The sequence below is a fragment of the Acinonyx jubatus genome, chromosome E3 (assembly GCF_027475565.1).
Source record: "Acinonyx jubatus isolate Ajub_Pintada_27869175 chromosome E3, VMU_Ajub_asm_v1.0, whole genome shotgun sequence".
Lineage (NCBI taxonomy): Eukaryota > Metazoa > Chordata > Mammalia > Carnivora > Felidae > Acinonyx > Acinonyx jubatus.
The window spans coordinates 38,486,082-38,504,652 of record NC_069398.1 but is presented as its reverse complement, the minus strand read 5'-3'; the positions used below and the strand labels follow the sequence as shown (position 1 = coordinate 38,504,652).

The window sequence follows — 18,571 nt, the reverse complement described above, 5'->3', positions numbered from 1 at the left end:
AGCTGCCCTCGTGACCTGCAGGGCTCCCCAAAGCCCACTTGCCTCAAAGCGGCCCTATCAGCCCCTGCTCCCAGCGTGGAGGCACTGCTGCCGGGCCTGGGGGACATGGACGGCCGCGGGATGACACTGACGGGCAAATAGTTGCACGGCTCCAGACACTGGTGATCCCCGAGCTGCCCACCAGCACCAGGCAGGGTCACCCACAGCGGCGCAACCCAGGGGGCACGTGGGATCCCCGGGCCCACCTGCGAGTCGGAGGAGGAGAAAAGGATGTTCAGAAAAGGCCCCAAAGGAAGCCGAGCCTTGATTACCCCGAGGGCTCAAAGAAACAGGGCTGCGTGCTGGGCAAGGAGCGGTGGCCAGGGTCACCTCTGGGCCCCTCGGCCACTGCTTCCTACACTCAGAGCCAGGCAACCTGGAGTCCTCTTGAAGGCCAAGGAGAAACAGCTCGCAGTGTGCTCAGGCCCAGCACCATGGCCTTGGCCTCTGCTTCACTGGCCCAACTCTAAAGGGGCAGAGGGGAGCCCGTGGGCCATCCTCACACAGCCGGCCTGGCCTCCAAATGCCCTGCACGTCCCACCCGAGCTCCCTCCGACATCCAAGTCCTCCCAGCCCCAGCTCCTAATTGTCCCCACAATCAATTCTCCCACTTAAAATCCCAGAAAGCACTGGGGCGCCTGGGTGGCTCAGTCGGTTAAGGGTCCGACTCGATTTCGGCTCAGCTCACAGTTTCACAATTTGCTGGGATCGACCACCAAGTCGGGCCTTTCACTGACAGTGCAGAACCTGCTTAGGATTCTCTCTCTCTGCCCCTCCCCTCCTTCAAAATAAAATTTAAGAATCCCAAGAATACCCTTCTCCTCTGTCCCCCGACATGTAAACTTCTGGAGCCCTCCACACTCACCGTCCCCAAGCCCGTTCCTGTCCACTTTCCAACCTACGACCCAGGACTTTCCCCTCCCGCCCTTCATTTCCAACCAGCACAACTGCGTGTGGGGCTGCAGGCCTCAGACTCGACTGTCCAACAGAGAGGGGCCCTGTCACCTTCACTGGGGCCCCCCAAGGCTGGGATCAGCTAGAATCCAGCCGCTCTCCTCCCCACCCCACCCAGAGAGCCACCGAGGGGACGGCGCTCTGCCTTGAAGCAAAACTCAGACACGAGACAAGTCCCTGCGGGGCGAACGTTTATCCAGCTGCCTCCACCTGGCAGGCCTCCACCTGGGGCAGGGCTCCCACTCGCTCCCTGGAGACCAGCTCCTCGATGGCTCAGCCCTGACAGTGTCCAGCTCAGGCTGGTCGTCCCTTCCAGCCGTGGTCCTCAGTCACTGTCTGGCTTCCTCCGCCTGCCACACCAACTCGCCCGAGATGTAGGTGGCCCGCACGTGGAGGGAGTCATCGAGCACCACGAAGTCTGGGTCAGAGGCGGCCAGTGAGACAGAGGCAGGGGTGGGTCCACCACCACCCCACACCCATCCAGAAGCTGGTGGGGAAACTGAAGCCTGGGACACGATCTGGGCACGGCCACCCCACCCCGTCGGAGGCTGACCAAGGCCCTGGAACCCACGTTCCTGGAAGCAGGGCGCACGGGACAAAGACCCCAGCTGCCCCTCACCTGACCCGACGGGAAGAGGAACCTGGGCTGAGGTTGGTGGCCAGATAAGGCCACCTGGGCGCAGGGAAGATCCCACCTGCCCTGGCACTGTCCCGAGTCCCCGAGCCCTCCCGAGTCTTCACCGGCCCGGGTGCCCACGTCGGGCCCTGACCTGCATCAGCCCCGAAGTCCAGGGTCCCCTTGTGTTTCTCCAGCCCCAGCAGCTGTGCGGGGTGCAGGGATGCAGCCTCCAGGGCCAGCTCCACACTGCAGCCTGCTCAGGGGACACAACCGGCCAGTCACCCCCCATCCCCAGCTGGTTCCGTGGGCAGCCTCTCCCCCAGCCTCAAAGCTCCAAGTCTCAGAGAAATCCCAGGTCTCTGCAGCAGGCTGACAAAGCCCTGCCTTCCCCCTCATCTGAGGACACTGCCAGGTACCCTTTTTCTGGTCACTCACCCATCCCAGCTCTGCAGGGCTCCCCGCCTCACTGACAAATGCCCTGGACCCAAATGGCCGCAGGCCCCTCCTTCTTCCGGGTCCCGGGAAGAGCCCCCCAAAAAGAAGCAGTAGCCTGGGCATCAACAAGGCCACCTGGTCTTGGCTTTCCGTCCCTGCTCCCTCTCAAGAAGCCACACGACCGAATCCTTTTTCTTCTGTTCCCTACCTCACCACCCCTCCCCCCAACAGCCAGCCTACAGCCATTTCCTGCCTCCTGGCCTGTCTCCCTGCTGCTCTAAACAGCATGTTGAACCCGGGCACCCCCAGGTGACACCCCAGCCCCGGGCACTGCCATGAATCCCGCAGGGCCCGGCCAACCACAGCCTCTGCCAAATACCCCTCCCTGCCCCCCCCCCCCACCCCGGACACGCCTACCCCCTCAGCAAGCCTGAAGGGCTGCTCCGACCGCCCCCCTCCCCTCCCTAAAGCTCCGTACCCACGGAGTCCTGCGAATCCACAGGCCCCAGGCCGAGGGCCTTCCCGTGGGTACGGTGAGCACCCTTTTCTCGGTGCCGTGGCCTCACTGCCTATCACCCTGGGTCCCAGCCACATGCTTGCTCCTCGCTCTCCGAACCTGCCCCTGAGCTGCTGCAGGGGGCCTCAGCCGTGTTCCTGGTGCTCCACTCCTAGGAATCCCATCCCACAAAGGGTGTCGCTGCAGGAGCTCAGGGGTCTCCGTGCTTCCCTCCAACCTCCCCCCCCCCCCGACACATATGTGCACATGCGCGCGCGCGCGCACACACACACGCGCGCGCACACACCTGCCCCCTCCAGCCTCACCAACCTGTAGCCTGCAGGAAATGCCGGACGCAGACATCCATCGGGGCTATGCTGCCGCTCAGTGTCTTGGTGCCTTGAGAGTGAGAGAGCAGGTTCTGGGGGGACCAGGGGCTACTGGGCACATGGGGGGTGGGGGGCCCACAGGCCGGCGGGGAATGCTCCGATGTCTGCTTCCCACAAGAGAGGCCAAAGGGCCGTTGTCGAGGAGTCAGCGGGACGAGAGGGTCACTCACCAGCCACATAGGCTGTCAGCCCGTCCACCTCCACCTCCTGCTGCCCCAGCGTGTGACGTCCATTGCCCAAACCCAGGGCGGGAACGGCGTCAGTGACCAACACCAGCCCTGCGGAAGGAAGGGGACTCAGGAGCTGCCCGGCCGAGTCCTCCCACCGGGCCCCGCCCCGCCCTGCCGCTCACCCTGGGGATGGGCCCGGTGGGCGATGCGCAAGGCGGCCGGGTTGGTGTGCGTGCCATCCGCGATCATCCCGTAGAAGATGTGGCGGCCGGGAGGCAGCCGGTCACTGGTCAGGAGCCCCACGATACCGGGGTCACGGTGGTGGAACTGGACAGAGATAGGAGGGCAGCTGAGTGACGGCAGGAGCCCTTGCGCCTACCCACCCAGGGAGTTGCGGGGGTGGGGAGGGGCGCACGGGGCACTCACAGGCAGCATGGCATTGAAGAGGTGGGTGATGAAGGTGGCCCCACTCTGCACGGCTTCCTCCGCGGCCTGCAGGTCGGCCACCGAGTGTCCTGCATAGGGGACCTGGACTCAAAGTGTGCACCCAGCCCAGGACCCCACGCGGGCCCAACCCTGGAGGTGGCAGTCCTCACCTAGGGACACACAGATGCCACGGGCTGTCAGTGCCTGGATCACCTCATGGCTTCGGCCCAGCTCGGGGGCCAGCGTCACAATGCGGACGTTGTCCAGGGGCCCATAGGTGGCCAGCACATCGTGGAAGGCGTTGGCCTCAAAGGAGCGCAGGTGGGCTTCGGGGTGTGCACCTCGCTTCTCCCGGCTGATGAACGGGCCCTCCAGGTGCACCCCTGGGAGAAGAGGAGTGGACAGCTCCAGCGGGCCTCTGGCCATGCAGCCCCCGCCCTGGCCCGTCACCTACCCGACCTCCCTCCCCAGTTGGGCCTCTGGAGGGGGAAGGGCTGCCAACAGGTCCCCAAGGAGCCTCCCGGGGTGGGGGCAGGGAGAGGGGTCAGCCACTCACCGAGGACCCCTGCCCCATGGGGACCACCACTCTTCACAGGGATCTGAGGAAGGACCTGGGGGGAACCAGCTGTTAAAGCCCTGCCCCCTACGGCCCAATGCCCAGAGATCACAGCCCAGCCGAGGTCAGAGGTCAGAGGTCAGAGCCCAGCCCCCTGATGGCCTTCCGTCAGATAGCAGAAGGTAGTCGAAGGCCCCCAACCAGAGTCAGGGAAGGCACAGCGCTAAGAACCATCAGGACGCGGAGGAACACGCAGGGGCGGAAGGCCAGCTGCCAGCAAGGAACAGGAATGGACAAAAGGGACCTGACCTGGCCCCGCAACGTGGCCAAAGGGTCTGGACCCAGCCAGAAAGGGGAGCGGGCCTGGCCTCCTGAGCTGCAGGACCGCACACACGGCCAGGGTCAAGAGGAGGCGTGCAGTCCAGGCAGCGCGAGCACAGAAGCGGGGGTTCGGGGGCCAGAGAGGTCGGTGCACACGGGGCTGGGGGCTCAGGTGTCAAGGGCACAGACACACGGTGCCTGAGCCGAACACAGGTACTCACATGACCCGTCTTGGAGGCGGGGCGAGCTGCCAGAGAAACCTGCCGCCCGCCGAAGGGCCCTGGGGCACCCCCACCCCAAACCAGATACAGCAATGCGTAAAGAGGCTGAAACCCGGGGAGCCTGATAGGCCGACACTGGGCAGGTGTGGGCAGGGGCACGTGGTGGAGACACTGAGGAAACAGGCAGCGCCTTGAGAAGTGGGGTCAGGGGCGGGGGGAACCACAGACACCATTAAAGAGCAGCTGGGCCCTGAATGTGCCCTGCTAGCAAACCGGAAGGGCTCCAGGCGAGAGGTGGGTGGAGGCACACCCCCTGCGATTAGGTTAACACTCTCAGCGTGGAGCCAGTGAGGCTGTCCCCTCGGCCCAGGGACCTCAACTAAGGGCGCCCCCAGGAGCCCGCCCCAGTCTCGGGGCTCCCAGCAGCCTGCTGGCGCCTGATCTCAAACACAGCCGACGGCCAAGGCTCAGTGGCAGCTCGGGGAAACCTTGGGGAGACAGAGGACGAACAGGGCAGGGCCGGCAGGGACGGGAAGACACGTGAGGAGAGGTCCTGCACCCGTGACACAAGAAGACAGGGTCAGAAAAAAACACTGAGAGAGAAAGCGAGCTCTTCCAATTAAAAGTATGTGAGGGATGCCCGGGGGGCTCGGTCGGTTAAGCATCCAATTCTTGATTTCGGTTCAGGTCGTGATCTCGCAGGTCATGAGATCAAGCCCCACACGGGGCTCTGCACTCACAGTGCAGGATTCTCTCTCTGCCTCTCCCTTGCTCACACTTGCGCGCGCTCCCTCTCTCTCTCTCTCCCTCTCTCAAAATAAGTAAAATACTTAAAGAAAAAATAAAATAAAAAAATACAATACAACTTGAGCAATAAATAAAAACAAAACAAAACAAAACAAAACAAAACAAAAACAACCCAAGTCAAGAACCAGAACATAGAAACACAGGAAACATTCAGGAAGCGGAGTCGCAGAAAGAACCAGAGACGCCATCCAGGAGGCCCAGCCATGGAATAATGACTCCCAGGAAAGACGACAGAGAAACGAGAGAGAAAAATCACACACGCGCTGTGATCAAGGAATGCAAACAAAACCAAAAACCAAACTTCAGACCGACAGGGTGTGCCAATGGCCGGCACAATAGATAAATTCCCCACAGGCCCCACACGTGTCACCCTCAGACTTCAGAACCCGAGGCCAAAGGGAAGATTCCACGAGCTTCCAGAGGGAAGAAATAAGTCATGCACAAAGTATCAGAGGTCAGGTGGCTTCCGACTTCTCACCAGCAACCCTGGAAATGAGAAAACAATACAGCAACGCCTTTAAGAATTCTAGGGGAAAGTCACTTCTAACCTACGCCCAATCAAGAGAATAAAAACCTCGTTAGACCTTCGAGATCTTGAAAACTTTGCTCTCTGCGCCCCCGTCTCTAGCAGAAGCTGGTGGATATGCTCCAAAACAAAGGCAAAAACCAGCAAAGACAAAGGCACGGGAGAGGGGATAGAGGCCCAGCAGAAAGACGCCAGGGGACCCCCCCAGGTGACGGGAAGGAGCTCCCAGGACAGCTCGGTCCAGGGAGGCCGGCAGCCAGGGCCGCGGAACAGGTCCCTAAAGCTGCCGAGGGAAAACAACGTTGATAGAGCGCTGGGCGCACCCACACGTCCCGCAAGAAGAGTGAGAAACGGGCAGAGGCGGGGAGTGGAGTCCCCAGCTGAGAGAACAAACAAGGAGTCCCAAAGACACGGGGCAGACGGGTAAGAAAACGGGTCAGCACCGAGTCCTTCGCCCAGTCCTGCCGGCGGGTCTCCCCAAGTCGGCAGGCTGCTACCCGGGGAGGGCGGGGGGCCGGAAACCCACGAAGAGGAGTCTAGCCTCAGCTCCGCTGGTGGAAGCAGACACCCCTGTTCACTGCCCTAAACCGGCCTGGAGCTTAGACAGGCGAGAGCAAATTCCAGGGACCAGCTGAGCCGAAGGTGACCGTCTCCAGGTGGGAGCTGGTGGGGGCAAAGGGCTGCTGTTTCTCCTAACAAGCCAGGAGATTCGTGTAAGTTCGCTAAAAATTAAAAGCAAAACAAACCAAAAGGGGTGCCTGGATGGCGCAGTCGGTTAAGCGTCCAACTTCAGTTCAAGTCATGGTCTTACAGCTTGTGAGTTCGAGCCCCACATCGGCCACTGTGCTGAGGATGAGGACCCTGCTTGGAACTCTCTCCCCCCCCCCCCCCCCGCCCCATCCTCCCCTGCTCTCTCTTTCAAAATAAATAAATAAACTTAAAAAAAAAAAAAAAAAGGTAACGGCTGAGTTTTTCAGGAATAGATTTTTTGCTCGCGAACACACCCTCTCGACCCTCGCCCTCAGCCCGTCTGTGGAGGACAGGCCCACGTTCCACCAGGCGACCCCGTCGTGACCAGTGTCAGGTCCCGTCCTGAAGCTCTCTCCAAGTCTTCCAAGAGAGCTTGGTGCCAGTCACGGGGCTACGGTCAGACGGCCGGGGAGGGGATACCCCAGCCCATGGGGCAGATGAACTTGTGGGTGAATCTCCGGATCCCGTCTTTCCAGGGAGCCGCCTTGTGACACGTTCTAAGGGGTTCTGCACGCGGTCCGCACTGGGACTCCCGCACCGGGAGAGGGGCCCCTCTCGATGCCGTGCCCGCTACTGGCTGTTGTCCCCACCCAGTCTCACAGGTGCCACTCTCACGCGGATGCCTCCAGGAAGGTACGCGGCCCAAGTCCAGGTCTCATGTTCTGAGCCCGAAGTGAGGTCTGAACCTGACGCACGGGGTTCCCTTTGTACTTCGAAACAAAACTGAGTTTGACGAGGGAGAGACAGAGAGCGCTAAGTAGGGAGAAGGCAATGAACGACAGCATGGACGGCAAGAGAATGGGAAAGGTCAAAGTGCAGAGGGCATGGTGAAAGCCTGGCTGCCGCCTGAGGAGGTAGCAGGTCTTGGCTAAGCACACGATGGACCAGAAGCCGAGAACACTTCAGCCAGAGCTTCCTTCTGGGAGGGTATGAAAGGGTACGACTGAAAGAGGCCCCCAAAAAGAGCAGGTGGTCTCAATGGGCCAGAACACGATGCTAAGGGATCCGGGTAACTTCTGACAGAGCAGCAATCCAGTTCTGCCCAGTGTGAGCCAGCCCTGGAAGAAGGTGGGTGGACGGGAATCAGGGAGATACCTAAGCGAACGGCCCCGTGGCGTCTGAGATGACACTGGATTAAATTTCCACATTCACGGCCTCCGAGATTTTACTTTCTGCTGTCCAACGCCTTCACCCTGCGAGTGTTTGTGGAGACTGACAAGTAGCAGCAGGAAGCCATAAACCAGAGGGGTGCCTGGGGCGCTCGGTGGGTTAGGCATCCGGCTCTTGCTTTCGGCTCAGGTCATGATCTCACGGCTTGTGAGGTTGAGCCCCACGTCGGGCTCTGTGCTGATAGCACGGAGCCTGCTTGGGATCCTCTCTCTCTCCCTGCCCCTCCCCGGCTTGTGTACCCACGTTCTCCCTAAATAAGTAAACAAACATTAAAGGAAGGAAAGAAAACACAAGCCAGAAATCCTAGTGACCAGAAACTCCCTGTCCTAAAAAAAGAGGTCTCATAACCTGTATCACGATGGTCAAATGTGCTGTCGAAGCCACGGGCACAGCAGAGTCACAGCTCCAAAGAGCAGGCAACAGAAACAATAAGATAAAACAGGGCAGAAGGCCTGGGAACAGGAAAGAGAATGGCCCAGAATGGCTGGACCATACGTGGGGAGAGGGCCGAGGCTGGGGCGGCTAGGGAGGAGGGACTGCTCAGAAGGGTAAAAAGGGGGTGGGGACCCCTGGGTGTCTCAGTCAGTTAAGCGGCCGACTTCGGCTCAGGTCACGACCTCACAGTTCATGGGTTTGAGTGGTTAGAGCCCCGCGTCGGGCTCTGTGCTGACAAGTGCTTCGGATTCTGTGTCTCCCTCTCTCTCCGCCCCCTTCCTGCTCACGCTCTGCCTCTCTCTCTCTCAAAAACAAATAAACATTTAAAAAAAAAAAAAAGAAGGATAAAAGGTGCGGGGCTGAGTGATGTGCTATGCCCTGTCCCCTGGGAAGGCCGCTGCGGCAGGACTCGGAGCAGGGCCGGCAGTTGGGAGACTAGGTAACAGTCAGGAAGCCTCACTGGTAGGTCCCGGGAAGGGGGAGGACAGTAAGGCGGGCGCGTTCCCAGATTCCAGGCAAGAGAAATCAGGGATTGATGACCAAGAGAAAAAACACAGAACCAGGTGGCTTGAAGTAGGAAGATGAGCTTAGTTTCTAACCTCTGACTTTGTGATGGGAGGCCTGGGAGAAATTTCCAGAAAGATGTCCACACATGACAGCGTACCGAGTGTTTAAGAGGTACCGCACACAGCGCTGCCTGCCCCACAACCCCAGGAGACAGACGTGGTGCTCATTCGCAACTTGGATTTGAGAAAATGGGGGCTCAGAAAAAAGTAAGGATGGTCTCGTGTCCCCCAGATGACAGATGAACTTAGGGGGCCAGGACCCAATCCCAAGCCCACACTCAAACTCCCACAACACCCAACTCCAACTGTGTGTCCACACACCCAGGAGGGACCTCCCCACCCATGACCGGCAACATGACCCATAATTGCAAAAAAAGCCCTGTACTGGAGAAAACAACAATGCGGCGGGGGGGGGGGGGGGGGGGGGGGGCGGCGGTTGAAGGGTAACTGCTGTCCTTCCCCAACTCGACTCGGGTAAGGGGACGTCCACGCTTTTCAAAACCCACTAAGCATCAAGCGGTAAAGAGGCATGATGAATACCACCTGCTTTCTGGCGGTTACCATGTAAAGTCACCGCCCCAAAGAAACCCAACAAGATGGTGGGGTGAAGAATAAAACCGGAGAGCCCGCCTGGGTGAAAATGTCTATAGGGCCATGCAGAGAAGAGAGGAAGTGGAAGGGTGTGTGGGGGCCACAAGAGCAGCAGCGGGGACAGAAGGGGGCGGCAGGGGCAGACAACAAGCTTCTTTCTGGAAAGCACATTCAGTGGAGTCACACAGCACAGACAAGTTAAGGGGGATGAACCTGAGGAGATGGTACAAATGTGGCAATCCAGAAAGTCCCAGCAATCGGTTTCTGGAGCCAGGAGGTGGCCAGGGTGCGAGATGGAGAGGACGTCTAGCCCCGAAGACACCTCAACAATAAACACGAAGGCCTGTGGGAAGGTCTGCAGAGGCAGTGACCCCCTGCGGGCGGGGGAACACCAAAGAAGAGCCTAGGGGCAGGACCCCGGACCCCAGGCCCCAGGGGGTGGGGGAGGCTAAAGGGTGAGGCCAGACCCAAGTGCCAAGGGGTTTGTGGCAGGAAAAGTCTGAAAATTAAAGTTGAAGCCCCCTTGCCTTGAGACCGGAAGCCTGACCTCACCTTGTGATAAACCTCCGGTGGCGAGGTGACCAAAGTGGGGCAGAAGGAGGTGACTCCATGCGACAATATCCTCTGGGCCACCAGGGCGACCCCCGAACCCACGTCCTCCGTGGCCTGAGAGAAGTCAACGCCAAATCCACCTACGGCCACAAAGAGGAAGGTTGCACGGTGCCCGGACCACCTTCTCCGGGTCCCTGTCCCCTAAGCCCTAGACCGCACCGTTGATCTGCACATCGATGAAGCCAGGCGCCAGGATGCAGCCCCCGCAGTCCCGCTGCTCATCCGCCATTCGCCGCTCCTCGAAGAACAGCTTCTCCGGGTCCAGAATGCGGCCTCCGCGCACCCACAGATCCTCCCTGCGGGCAGAGCCGGACGGAAGCTAGGATGGCCGGTCCCTGGGCCCACCAGAGCAGTGCCTGAGCCCGCATCCCGACCCCGCACCCGGCTCGGCTCCGGGCCCCACTCCAGCACCGCGCGACCCCGCACCCCGCGCCCCCACTTCAGCAGCTCCCGCACCCTGGGCCCCACCCGGCCCCGGGCGCCACTCCAGCAGCTCCCGATCCCCCGGCCCCGCGCCCCACCCGGCCCCGACGCCCACTCCAGCACCTCGAACCCCGCGCCCCGCCGGCCCCGGGCCCCACTCCAGCAGTGCCCGGCCCCGCGCCCTGCGACCCATCCCAGCAGCTCCCGCTCCCGCATCCCGCGCCCCACCGGCCCCGCGCCCCACTCCGGCAGTGCCCGCCCGGCATCCTGCGCCCCACTCCAGCACCTCCCGACCCCGCATCCCGCGTCCCACTCCACAACTGCCCGGCCCCGCACCCCGCCGGCCCCGCACCCCGTCCAGCAGCTCCCGCACCCCGCGCCCCACCCGGCCCCCGGGCCCCAATCCAGCAGCTCCCGACTCCGCATCCCGCGGCCCACCAGCCGTGGGCCCCACTCCAGCAGTGCCCGGCCTCGAGTCCTGCACCCCATCCCAGCAGCTCCCGATCCCGCGCCCCACCGGCCCCACGCTCCACTCCAGCAGTGCCCGGCTTCGCGCCCTGCGCCCCACTCCAGCAGTGCCCGGCCCGCACCCCGCCGGCTCCGCACCCCATCTAGCAGCTCCCGTCCCCGCACCCCACCCGGCCTCGGGCCCCAATCCGGCAGCTGCCGGCTCCGCACCCCGCGCCCCGCCCGGCTCCCGGGCCCACCCCCGCAGCGCCTGACCCCGCACCCCACCTGAGCAGCGCCCGCCCTCGCAGGATGCGGCAGTTGGTGAACTGGAGCACCGGGGCCCGCCCCTCGCCCTGTGCGTCGCGCATCGTGAGCCACCGGAGCCCCACCGAGCGGGCGCCACCCGGAGCCCCGCAGCCGAAGCCCGCTCTCCCGCTCTCCGCGCACTCGGCCGACTGCGGGCCGCCGGGCTCCGGTCGCACCCACGTGACCCTCAGCTGACTGAGGCGTGCCACGTGACCGGCCGGTCCACGTGATCAGGGCGCCCACGTGACCGGCACGCCCCTGGGCCGGCAGAGCCGCCGCGGCCGCCCCCGCCCCGCCCCCGCCGGGCCCGGGCCCACACAAGCGGTCCACACAGGCGTCCAGTCACAACCGAGAACTTTATTGGACACGGCTCGGCTCTAGGACCTCGCAGGCCCAGCACACTGGCCCGCGGCCCCCGACAGCCAGGGCTGGGGGAGGGTGGTTCGATCCAAAGAGTCTCGGAGCAAACGGCAACCCCACAACGCAACACTCGACCTAAGATTACTATATAGTTGGGGACGGAGGGCTGCTCCACAGACGTATGAACAGATCAAATCTTTATAAATAAGAAACATCCAGTGAAGAGAAAATGACAACTCTAATTCACCCTTCTACAGAGCGCTCTAGGGCAGATGAGTGGGGGCGGCCGGAGGCCCGGATGGGTAAGGAGTGGGCCCGGATGTCCACGGCACGGGGCGGGGCGGGGGCGAGGCCGGGGTAGCAGACAACGGGCACTAGGACACTGCGCATTTACAAGACCGACTACTGGGGGGGCGGCGGCCCCGTGCGTGTGTGTCAGGCTGTTCATTTCGGAATGAGGGGTGGTCTTTACATCGTGTTCTGTGGCTGGTGCGCTCGGAGAGGGGCTACTTTGTGGAGAGGATAAGGGCAACGATGAGACCGTAGAGGCCGAGCACCTCGGCGAAGATGAGGATCAGGATCATGCCCACGAATAGCCGGGGCTGCTGGGCAGTGCCACGCACACCAGCGTCCCCCACGATGCCAATGGCAAAGCCAGCTGCCAGCCCGCTGAGGCCCACGCTCAGGCCAGCACCCAGTTGGAGGAAACTCCTGGGGGAGAGAAGACACCGGATAGACGTCAGCCACCTGCCAGGGGAAGCAAGTCACCAGCCCGACGCCCCCTCCCCAGCCCTCCCAGCCCCGTGCAGTGGCCTCGCCCGAGGCAGGACATGACCTATGGGGAGGGGCCCGGCACTCACCTGTAGAGAGTGATGCCATCATTCAGGGAATTAGCAATGAGGACGGCCACCACCAGCCCGTAGATGGCGATGATACCAGCCATGACCACTGGGATGATGGACTTCATGATCAGTTCTGGCCGCATGACAGACATGGCCGCGATGCCAGTGCCACTCTTGGCTGTACCGTAGGCGGCACCCAGGGCTGTGGGGAGGGGGCAGGAAAGGCAAGGTGAGCTCAGAGCACCTGGGGCCAGGACCCTGGGGGTAGTAGCTGTGGCACAGCCGAGAGACACCGTAAGTTATCACCGACAAGGTGAGATGAAGCTGGCACCCAGCTCAGGGCAGGAGGTGGCCCTCGGGGGCAAGAGCTACAGCTGGGCACGCAGGGAGCTCAGGCAGCTGTCTCCTTCCTCCAACAGAGGCCCTTAACGGCTGTCCCGCCTATCTGGGCTCCTGCTCCGCTGTCTAACCTTGGCCCCAACCTCCCAGAGACCCCAGTACAGCTGCCCACGGCCTAAAAGGTGGAGCTCTGACAGGCCCAGCAGAGTAGCCCAGTCACATGGAGAGAAAGCTGAGGGCATCCTCAGGCACACAGCAGGACTAGGCTCTCAAGTCTGGAAAGAATCCTCTCTGCCATCACCCAGGTGGACCATGAGGCCTTGACAGACCTCCCAGAAGCACGCCTGCATGCACAGAGGCCTTGGGCTCACAGAAGCCTAGATTTCCACCCCCCCAAGACCTCCAGCAACGAGGCGTGGGGGAACGGGAGGACGTCCGGTCTCCTCTGATGGTACTCTGCCTCGCTCTTGCCAGGGTGTGCTGCCTTCCTCCAATCTCCCTTCTCCTGGCCTCCACGCATGGAGTAACTTTTGCACAGAATAGAGCCACAGAGGGCCCAGGTGGCTCTGCTGACTCCTGCCCTCCAAGGTCTTGCTGCACTGCTTGAGCAAAGGATAACATGGCTCATGGGTTTCAGAAAAGATGTGGACACTCCTGGCCATTCCTCTGCACGTTTTATTCACCTATTTGGGCCACAAAAAATGCTTCCTCTCTGTGCTCATCACTGAGCAGGGAGGAAGTCAGAGGAGCTCTGGCTTCCCAGGGCTCCAAGCCCGGTGAGGAAACACACATGGCCGCTCCAAGCACAGCAACACGTAAGAGTGGGGAGGCCTGTGGGAGTGGGGGAAGGGCTCCATAGAGAAAGTGACGTTTGAGGAAGAGGCTTGAGTGAGCAAAAATGATTGCAGACAGCACGCACGAATGGAGACGTCCCCCAACGAGGCATCACACTGGGAGCTAGCAGAAAGAGAAAAGAAGTAGGGGTGGGAGCAGAGGGATTTCCACTCCAACACCACCACGCCTAGACACTCGGCACCTTTAACCTGGGGCTCAGGGCTGGTCTTCACGAAGCTCTTCCGGAAACTCTCCTGGCTGCAGTGCATTCTGGGGGCTGCTACTGCAGGCCCCGCACCACATCGGGCTATGTCAAGTGCATGCAAGGAGCCAGTGCCATGGTTTGTCATTCAAGCGGGAGAGCACAGGCGATGAGTGTCACTGAGTAAGGCACCAATTACTGGGAAGTGAGCATCCCAGGTAGCAGGACATGGCCAGAGGTGGAAAGTGGGCGGGGCCCTTCTCCAGAAGGCAGCAAGGAGATCGTGTGGCTGAGGGTGGGGCCGCCACGACAGGAACAAAGGGAAGAAACAGGGCTGACCATCAGGATGGAAAAGCAGCCTGGCCTGGGCAGCAGCAGGTGTCCCGGAAAACCCTGGATGCCAGCTCTGGAGGCCAAGCCTCACGAGGTCCCAGATTGAGCAGGGAACAGAAAGAGTGCAATCAGGAGGCAGTTCCAAGAACAAAGCACCAAACGCAGGGTGCCTGCCAGCAGGGAGGAAGTCAGAGATTACGGTAAAGGAGCAACTGACAAACTTGTGGAAGACTTGATGAAGAAAGAGTTGACAGGACTTCTGTCACAAGAAAAAAGGGGAAGCAGGAAGGAGATCGGGCCCCACAGGAGCAGGCAGCACCAATCCTCAGAGGCCTGGGGCAACAAAAAAGCCCTAGACCAGTGATACCCTGTTCTCAGTAACTTCCAGAGACCTGCTTTCTGATCAGGCTCCATCTGAAAGTATCAAGTTAAGTTCCAGAAAAGGAAGAGATGCACCTGATGACTAGAGCAGGCCAGGAGCTGGGTACAGAAAAAGGGCCCAAGGGGCAAACTCAGGGCTTCGGGAACAAGCAATGACAGCCAGAATTCAAGGAATTCTGGGGCAGGAATGTCTTGTTTTGTTCACTGATGCCCCCCTGTGCCTGGCACACAGTAGGCGCTCACTCGACATTTGCTGAATGAACGAATGACAGCCATAAGTAACAATGCACACGTGGCCAGGCACAGTAGAATCTCAAGAACTGTGGAGGCAAAGGGCAGAAAAGGGGTGGGGGGGTTACAGCAGCCTGTCCGTCCGGAAGTGCTGGAAAGCAGGCAGCCCCTTAAGATGTGGAAAGAGCAGGGTTAGCTGGGAGAGAAGGGGAAGTCCAGACCACTTCTCCCACCACAAATGACCCCTTATGTGCACGTGATGGGAAGGGCAGGGTAGGGCTCACTCAGCAACTCATGACTGGCAGACAGGCCCAGGCAGAGGGCGGCCCTCAAGACAGCAGAGTCCCCAAGCCCCCACCTCACAAGTGTTTACAGACAGCACAGGCTGTTTGGAGTTCAAACCCGCCACATACTTGCACAGGGAGCCTCCCCAGCCCACCAGGTAGGGTGGGGCAGGGCGGGGTCATCCAAACCAAAAACCAGACCTACCTAAGGAGGCCCAGAGGAGACCAGGCCAGACCAGTCTACAGGCTTGCAGCAGACTAGGACTCACCTTCCTGGGTCCCACATTCTTGGGCCTGGCCCACGTGCCTTTCTCTCAGGTAGACCAGTTTTCACCGAATTCAACACCCATTACCGTCAAGACCTAACTTCAAAAGCAGGGTGGCATCAAGAACCTGGAAGGCCCCTTCTCTTTGCCTAGGGGAGCCCTCCCAATTTCGGACCTGGGAAAAGGGAAGTCATTCATTCATTCAGGCCTGAACCAGACGACTCCCTCCTAAGGACAAAGACCCAATATGACACTCTATGCCACTCTCTCATTCACCCAGAAGTAGACCCCGACAAGCTTGCACACACATAGCACTGATGCTGGCCTGCTTCCCAAACACCCGTCCTTTGCCCTTAGCCTGTCCAGACCCCTGCCCCATTCCTCACAATCCTAGCCCTGGGCTCCTGCCAACTGTCAGGACCATCCCCTCTGCCCCATTTTCCCAAACAACCCACACATCCCACAGGGCTACGGGGAAACAGTGACAGGCCGTAACCGGAAGCACCTGCCTCTGGGTACAGACCCACCTGACCCCCGTCGGGGGCGGGCCGCCACAAGGGCGAGAGCTGTGTACCAAGGAGGGGAGCGCCAGGGCCTCATCCCCCGACACACCCGCCGAACAGGGGGAGCTTCCCGACGTGTGATGTCACACCTGCCCGCAGGAGGGCGGTGGGGGGTGCGGAGCAGGCGCAGGACCGCGCGCCCCCACCCCAGCCTCCCTCCCGCCTCTCCTAGGGCTAAGATGGCAGCGGCGCCGCCGCCCCACCCCCGCACCTACACTGACGGCGGCAGGGCTGCCGGCCCAGGATCCCCGGGAGACCCGTGAGACCCGCACCCCCGCCCAGCCCGCAGGCCCTGCGACTCGCAGCCCTCGGGGCCCCGACCCCCGCCCGCGGTCACGTGAGGCTCGGGACCCCCCCAACAGCTCGGAATTACGTCAGCGTGACGTCACACCAAGAACCCTAGGGCGACGCGGGCATAAGCTCCGCGAGTCCCGGCGCCCCCAGCCTCCCGAGTCCCTCCTGCCTCGGCGCTCACCGCTGAAGACCATGGCGGCCGAGGCGCCCATGACCGCGAAAAAGGAGGCGTACTCGGGGCCGCTCTTGGCCTCGGACATGTCTGCGGGTGGGGAGAGGGCGAGCTCAGCGGGCCAAGACGGGGGCGAGGACGGGCCGGGCACGGCAAGCGAGCGCAAGGAGAGCAGTCAGGCGGCTGCGAAGGCGACCCGGCCCGTCAGCGGCTGCGCTCTAAATACCAGCACCGCAGAACAAAATGGCGGCCGCAGCCGTGTCACATGACCCGGGCTCCGCCCCTTCGGGCTATACCACTTCGTGCAGGCGGGGGGCGCCACGGCTTGGTACGCCCTAGCGGCCCTCTGACTGCTCCTGCACCGTGCCGCCGCCCAAGCGACCCGGACTCAGGCGTTCCGCCCCACCTCGGCCTCCGCGGACGCGGAGCCGGGCGCTGGCAGCTTCTAGCACCCCTTGGCGTTGGGCCCGTCCGGCTCCCGGGCGGGGGCGGGGCGGTAGCCCTCGTATTAGCATATGGGGCGGGGCGTGGGGTGCCCCGCCTCCTCTGCGGCTGCGAGGCGCCAGCTGGTGCGGCTTTCCTTTACGTTCGCCGAGTGGATTCGGCGGCGAGGTTCTCGCGGCCTTTCTCCGGGCACCCGGGACCGAGGTCTCCCCGGGAAGTCTTCATACTTCAGACGGAGTATGAACAAACGGAGCCGAAATCCCAAGGCCTGGCCGTCGGCCTTTTCTTCTGCTCCAGTCCCCAGGAAAGCCCCTACCCGACCTGTGAACTCCTGGCCTCTCCTCGCAGCCCTCCTGTGCCCCCAGGTCGCCCCACCCCGACCATGTCCCCAATCTCCTCCAGACACAGACCTACCGGCCCCCGTCCCAGCTATTGGTGACTTCTCTCCTGGCTTCTGAGGAAAAGGAGCCCCCTTCCCGGCATCTGTCCCCTCCTTTGCATCAGTGACCCAGCCTTCAGTTGGGGGGCTGTCTCTACCCCCTCAAGATGTAAGCCTGGCTGGTTTGAAACCCTGTCAGTGCTGCGACCTGTGGATGATTCCCCAGATTTCTGCATATTCTGGGATCCATTTCCTCCAGCCTGTCCTCACGCAAAGCTGACACGGGCAGGGCTGCATTTATTTCTGGAACAACAGCCAGTGGTTCCTTCCCATTCCACCTGGCAGCTTGGCCTGGGGTTGGAACTGTCCTGCTGATCCCACGAAGGGTTATCGGCACCCCGACTGGCCGCCTTATCTCTCCCCACCAGCCGTGGTTCCCTTTGCCCTCTTGTTCCTTGCCTTTCAGAACTACCTGGTCCTTGGTCTTCCTTGAGCTCCTGACCCTGGTCCCAGCACTAAAGGGTTCTCCCTGGAAGTCCTGGGTGGCAGCCTTCTCCATGTGGGCAGTGTGGGGTCAGCACCTCTGCCCACCACCCCACCGGACTCAGCTCCACCTTCCACAACAGCTTCCCTCGTGGCCCCTTCCCATTGGCAAGACTGGGTCCTCCACCACGCCAACTGGCAGCCTGCAGATGTGTCTGGTCTGTCCTGTTTCAAAAGGGAGGAGGCTGCCGTACCCCCGGAGGCCTCTCCACCTTCCTCCGCCACCCTCTTCCCAGACTCTGACTTCTGCAAAGAGAAATCTTCACTCGGTGTCTCCACTTCACCCGCCCTCCCTCCCAACCCCTTGCCTTTGCCAAGGTCACCTGGGACTTGCCGTTTCTCTAAGCTGAGAGGCGTTTGTCAGGCTGTATGGGGGGGCCTCTTTGCTGCATGGCCCGCTGCCCACTCCACCACACCCTCTCCTCTCTCTCCAGCTCACCTCCTACAGCCCGACGCCCTCATTCCTTCTTCCTGGGGTCACAAGGAGGACCCAGGACAGGCCCAGGCCCCGCAGCAGCCTGGCGTCCCTGCAGGTGTCTGGTGAGCCCAGGGTTCCCGCCGCCCGCCCTACCCCTGGGCGGTCACGTCCAGCATCTCGCACCGTTCTGTCCCAGCCCTGATGGCACCCAAGTGCCTGCCACAGGCCTGCCCCTCACAGCTGCAGGCATTTAGGGTGCAGGTCAGGGAGCCAGTGCTGGTTGGGGGAGTGTGCAGGGGGAGACTTCAGACCAGAATTCCTCCGCCAGGAAACCACACAAACACCCAGAGGTGGGCAAAGCACGCCCCCCCCCCGCCCCCCATGTGGCTGAAATCCTAAGACCCAGGGTGACAGTTCCCTCCTT

General features: G+C 61.7%; 2 protein-coding genes across 3 annotated transcripts; both read right to left on the bottom strand.

Annotated features, from left to right (window-relative positions):
- Window positions 1-1,167: 1,167 nt before the first annotated feature.
- On the bottom strand, window positions 1,168-11,460 carry AMDHD2 (amidohydrolase domain containing 2). Of its 2 annotated transcripts, XM_027043525.2 has the most exons (11): window positions 11,242-11,458; window positions 10,243-10,379; window positions 10,024-10,163; window positions 4,085-4,139; window positions 3,699-3,911; window positions 3,529-3,617; window positions 3,285-3,429; window positions 3,103-3,210; window positions 2,874-2,942; window positions 1,764-1,865; window positions 1,168-1,411 (listed from the first exon to the last, which is right to left on the bottom strand). In XM_027043525.2, the coding sequence occupies exons 1-11, from the start codon at window positions 11,322-11,324 to the stop codon at window positions 1,323-1,325; spliced, it is 1,230 nt and encodes a 409-aa protein (XP_026899326.1). In that variant the 5' UTR covers window positions 11,325-11,458; the 3' UTR covers window positions 1,168-1,322. The 2 variants fall into 2 exon arrangements, with proteins under 2 accessions (XP_026899326.1, XP_053069385.1); XM_053213410.1 differs by lacking the exons at window positions 1,168-1,411; window positions 1,764-1,865 and adding an exon at window positions 2,531-2,715 and having other exon boundaries at window positions 11,242-11,460.
- A 139-nt stretch (window positions 11,461-11,599) lies between these two features.
- ATP6V0C (ATPase H+ transporting V0 subunit c) lies at window positions 11,600-16,615 on the bottom strand. The gene is made up of 3 exons (XM_027043526.2): window positions 16,373-16,615; window positions 12,483-12,666; window positions 11,600-12,333 (listed from the first exon to the last, which is right to left on the bottom strand). Exons 1-3 carry the CDS (start codon window positions 16,449-16,451, stop codon window positions 12,129-12,131), a joined length of 468 nt encoding a protein of 155 aa, XP_026899327.1. The 5' UTR covers window positions 16,452-16,615; the 3' UTR covers window positions 11,600-12,128.
- Between the last annotated feature and the right edge of the window lie 1,956 nt (window positions 16,616-18,571).

Excerpts from the sequence above, each read along its gene's own strand:
- ATP6V0C (XM_027043526.2), bottom strand. The coding sequence starts at position 16,451 with ATGTCCGAGGCCAAGAGCGGCCCCGAGTACGCCTCCTTTTTCGCGGTC. Across the intron at positions 12,667-16,372 it reads GGCCGCCATGGTCTTCAGCG|CCCTGGGTGCCGCCTACGGT; the intron begins GTGAGCGCCGAG and ends CCCTCCCCACAG. Across the intron at positions 12,334-12,482 it reads GATGGCATCACTCTCTACAG|GAGTTTCCTCCAACTGGGTG; the intron begins GTGAGTGCCGGG and ends TCTCTCCCCCAG.
- AMDHD2 (XM_027043525.2), bottom strand. The coding sequence starts at position 11,324 with ATGCGCGACGCACAGGGCGAGGGGCGGGCCCCGGTGCTCCAGTTCACC. Across the intron at positions 10,164-10,242 it reads CATCGATGTGCAGATCAACG|GTGGATTTGGCGTTGACTTC; the intron begins GTGCGGTCTAGG and ends TTGTGGCCGTAG. Across the intron at positions 3,912-4,084 it reads CCATGGGGCAGGGGTCCTCG|GGGTGCACCTGGAGGGCCCG; the intron begins GTGAGTGGCTGA and ends CTCTTCTCCCAG.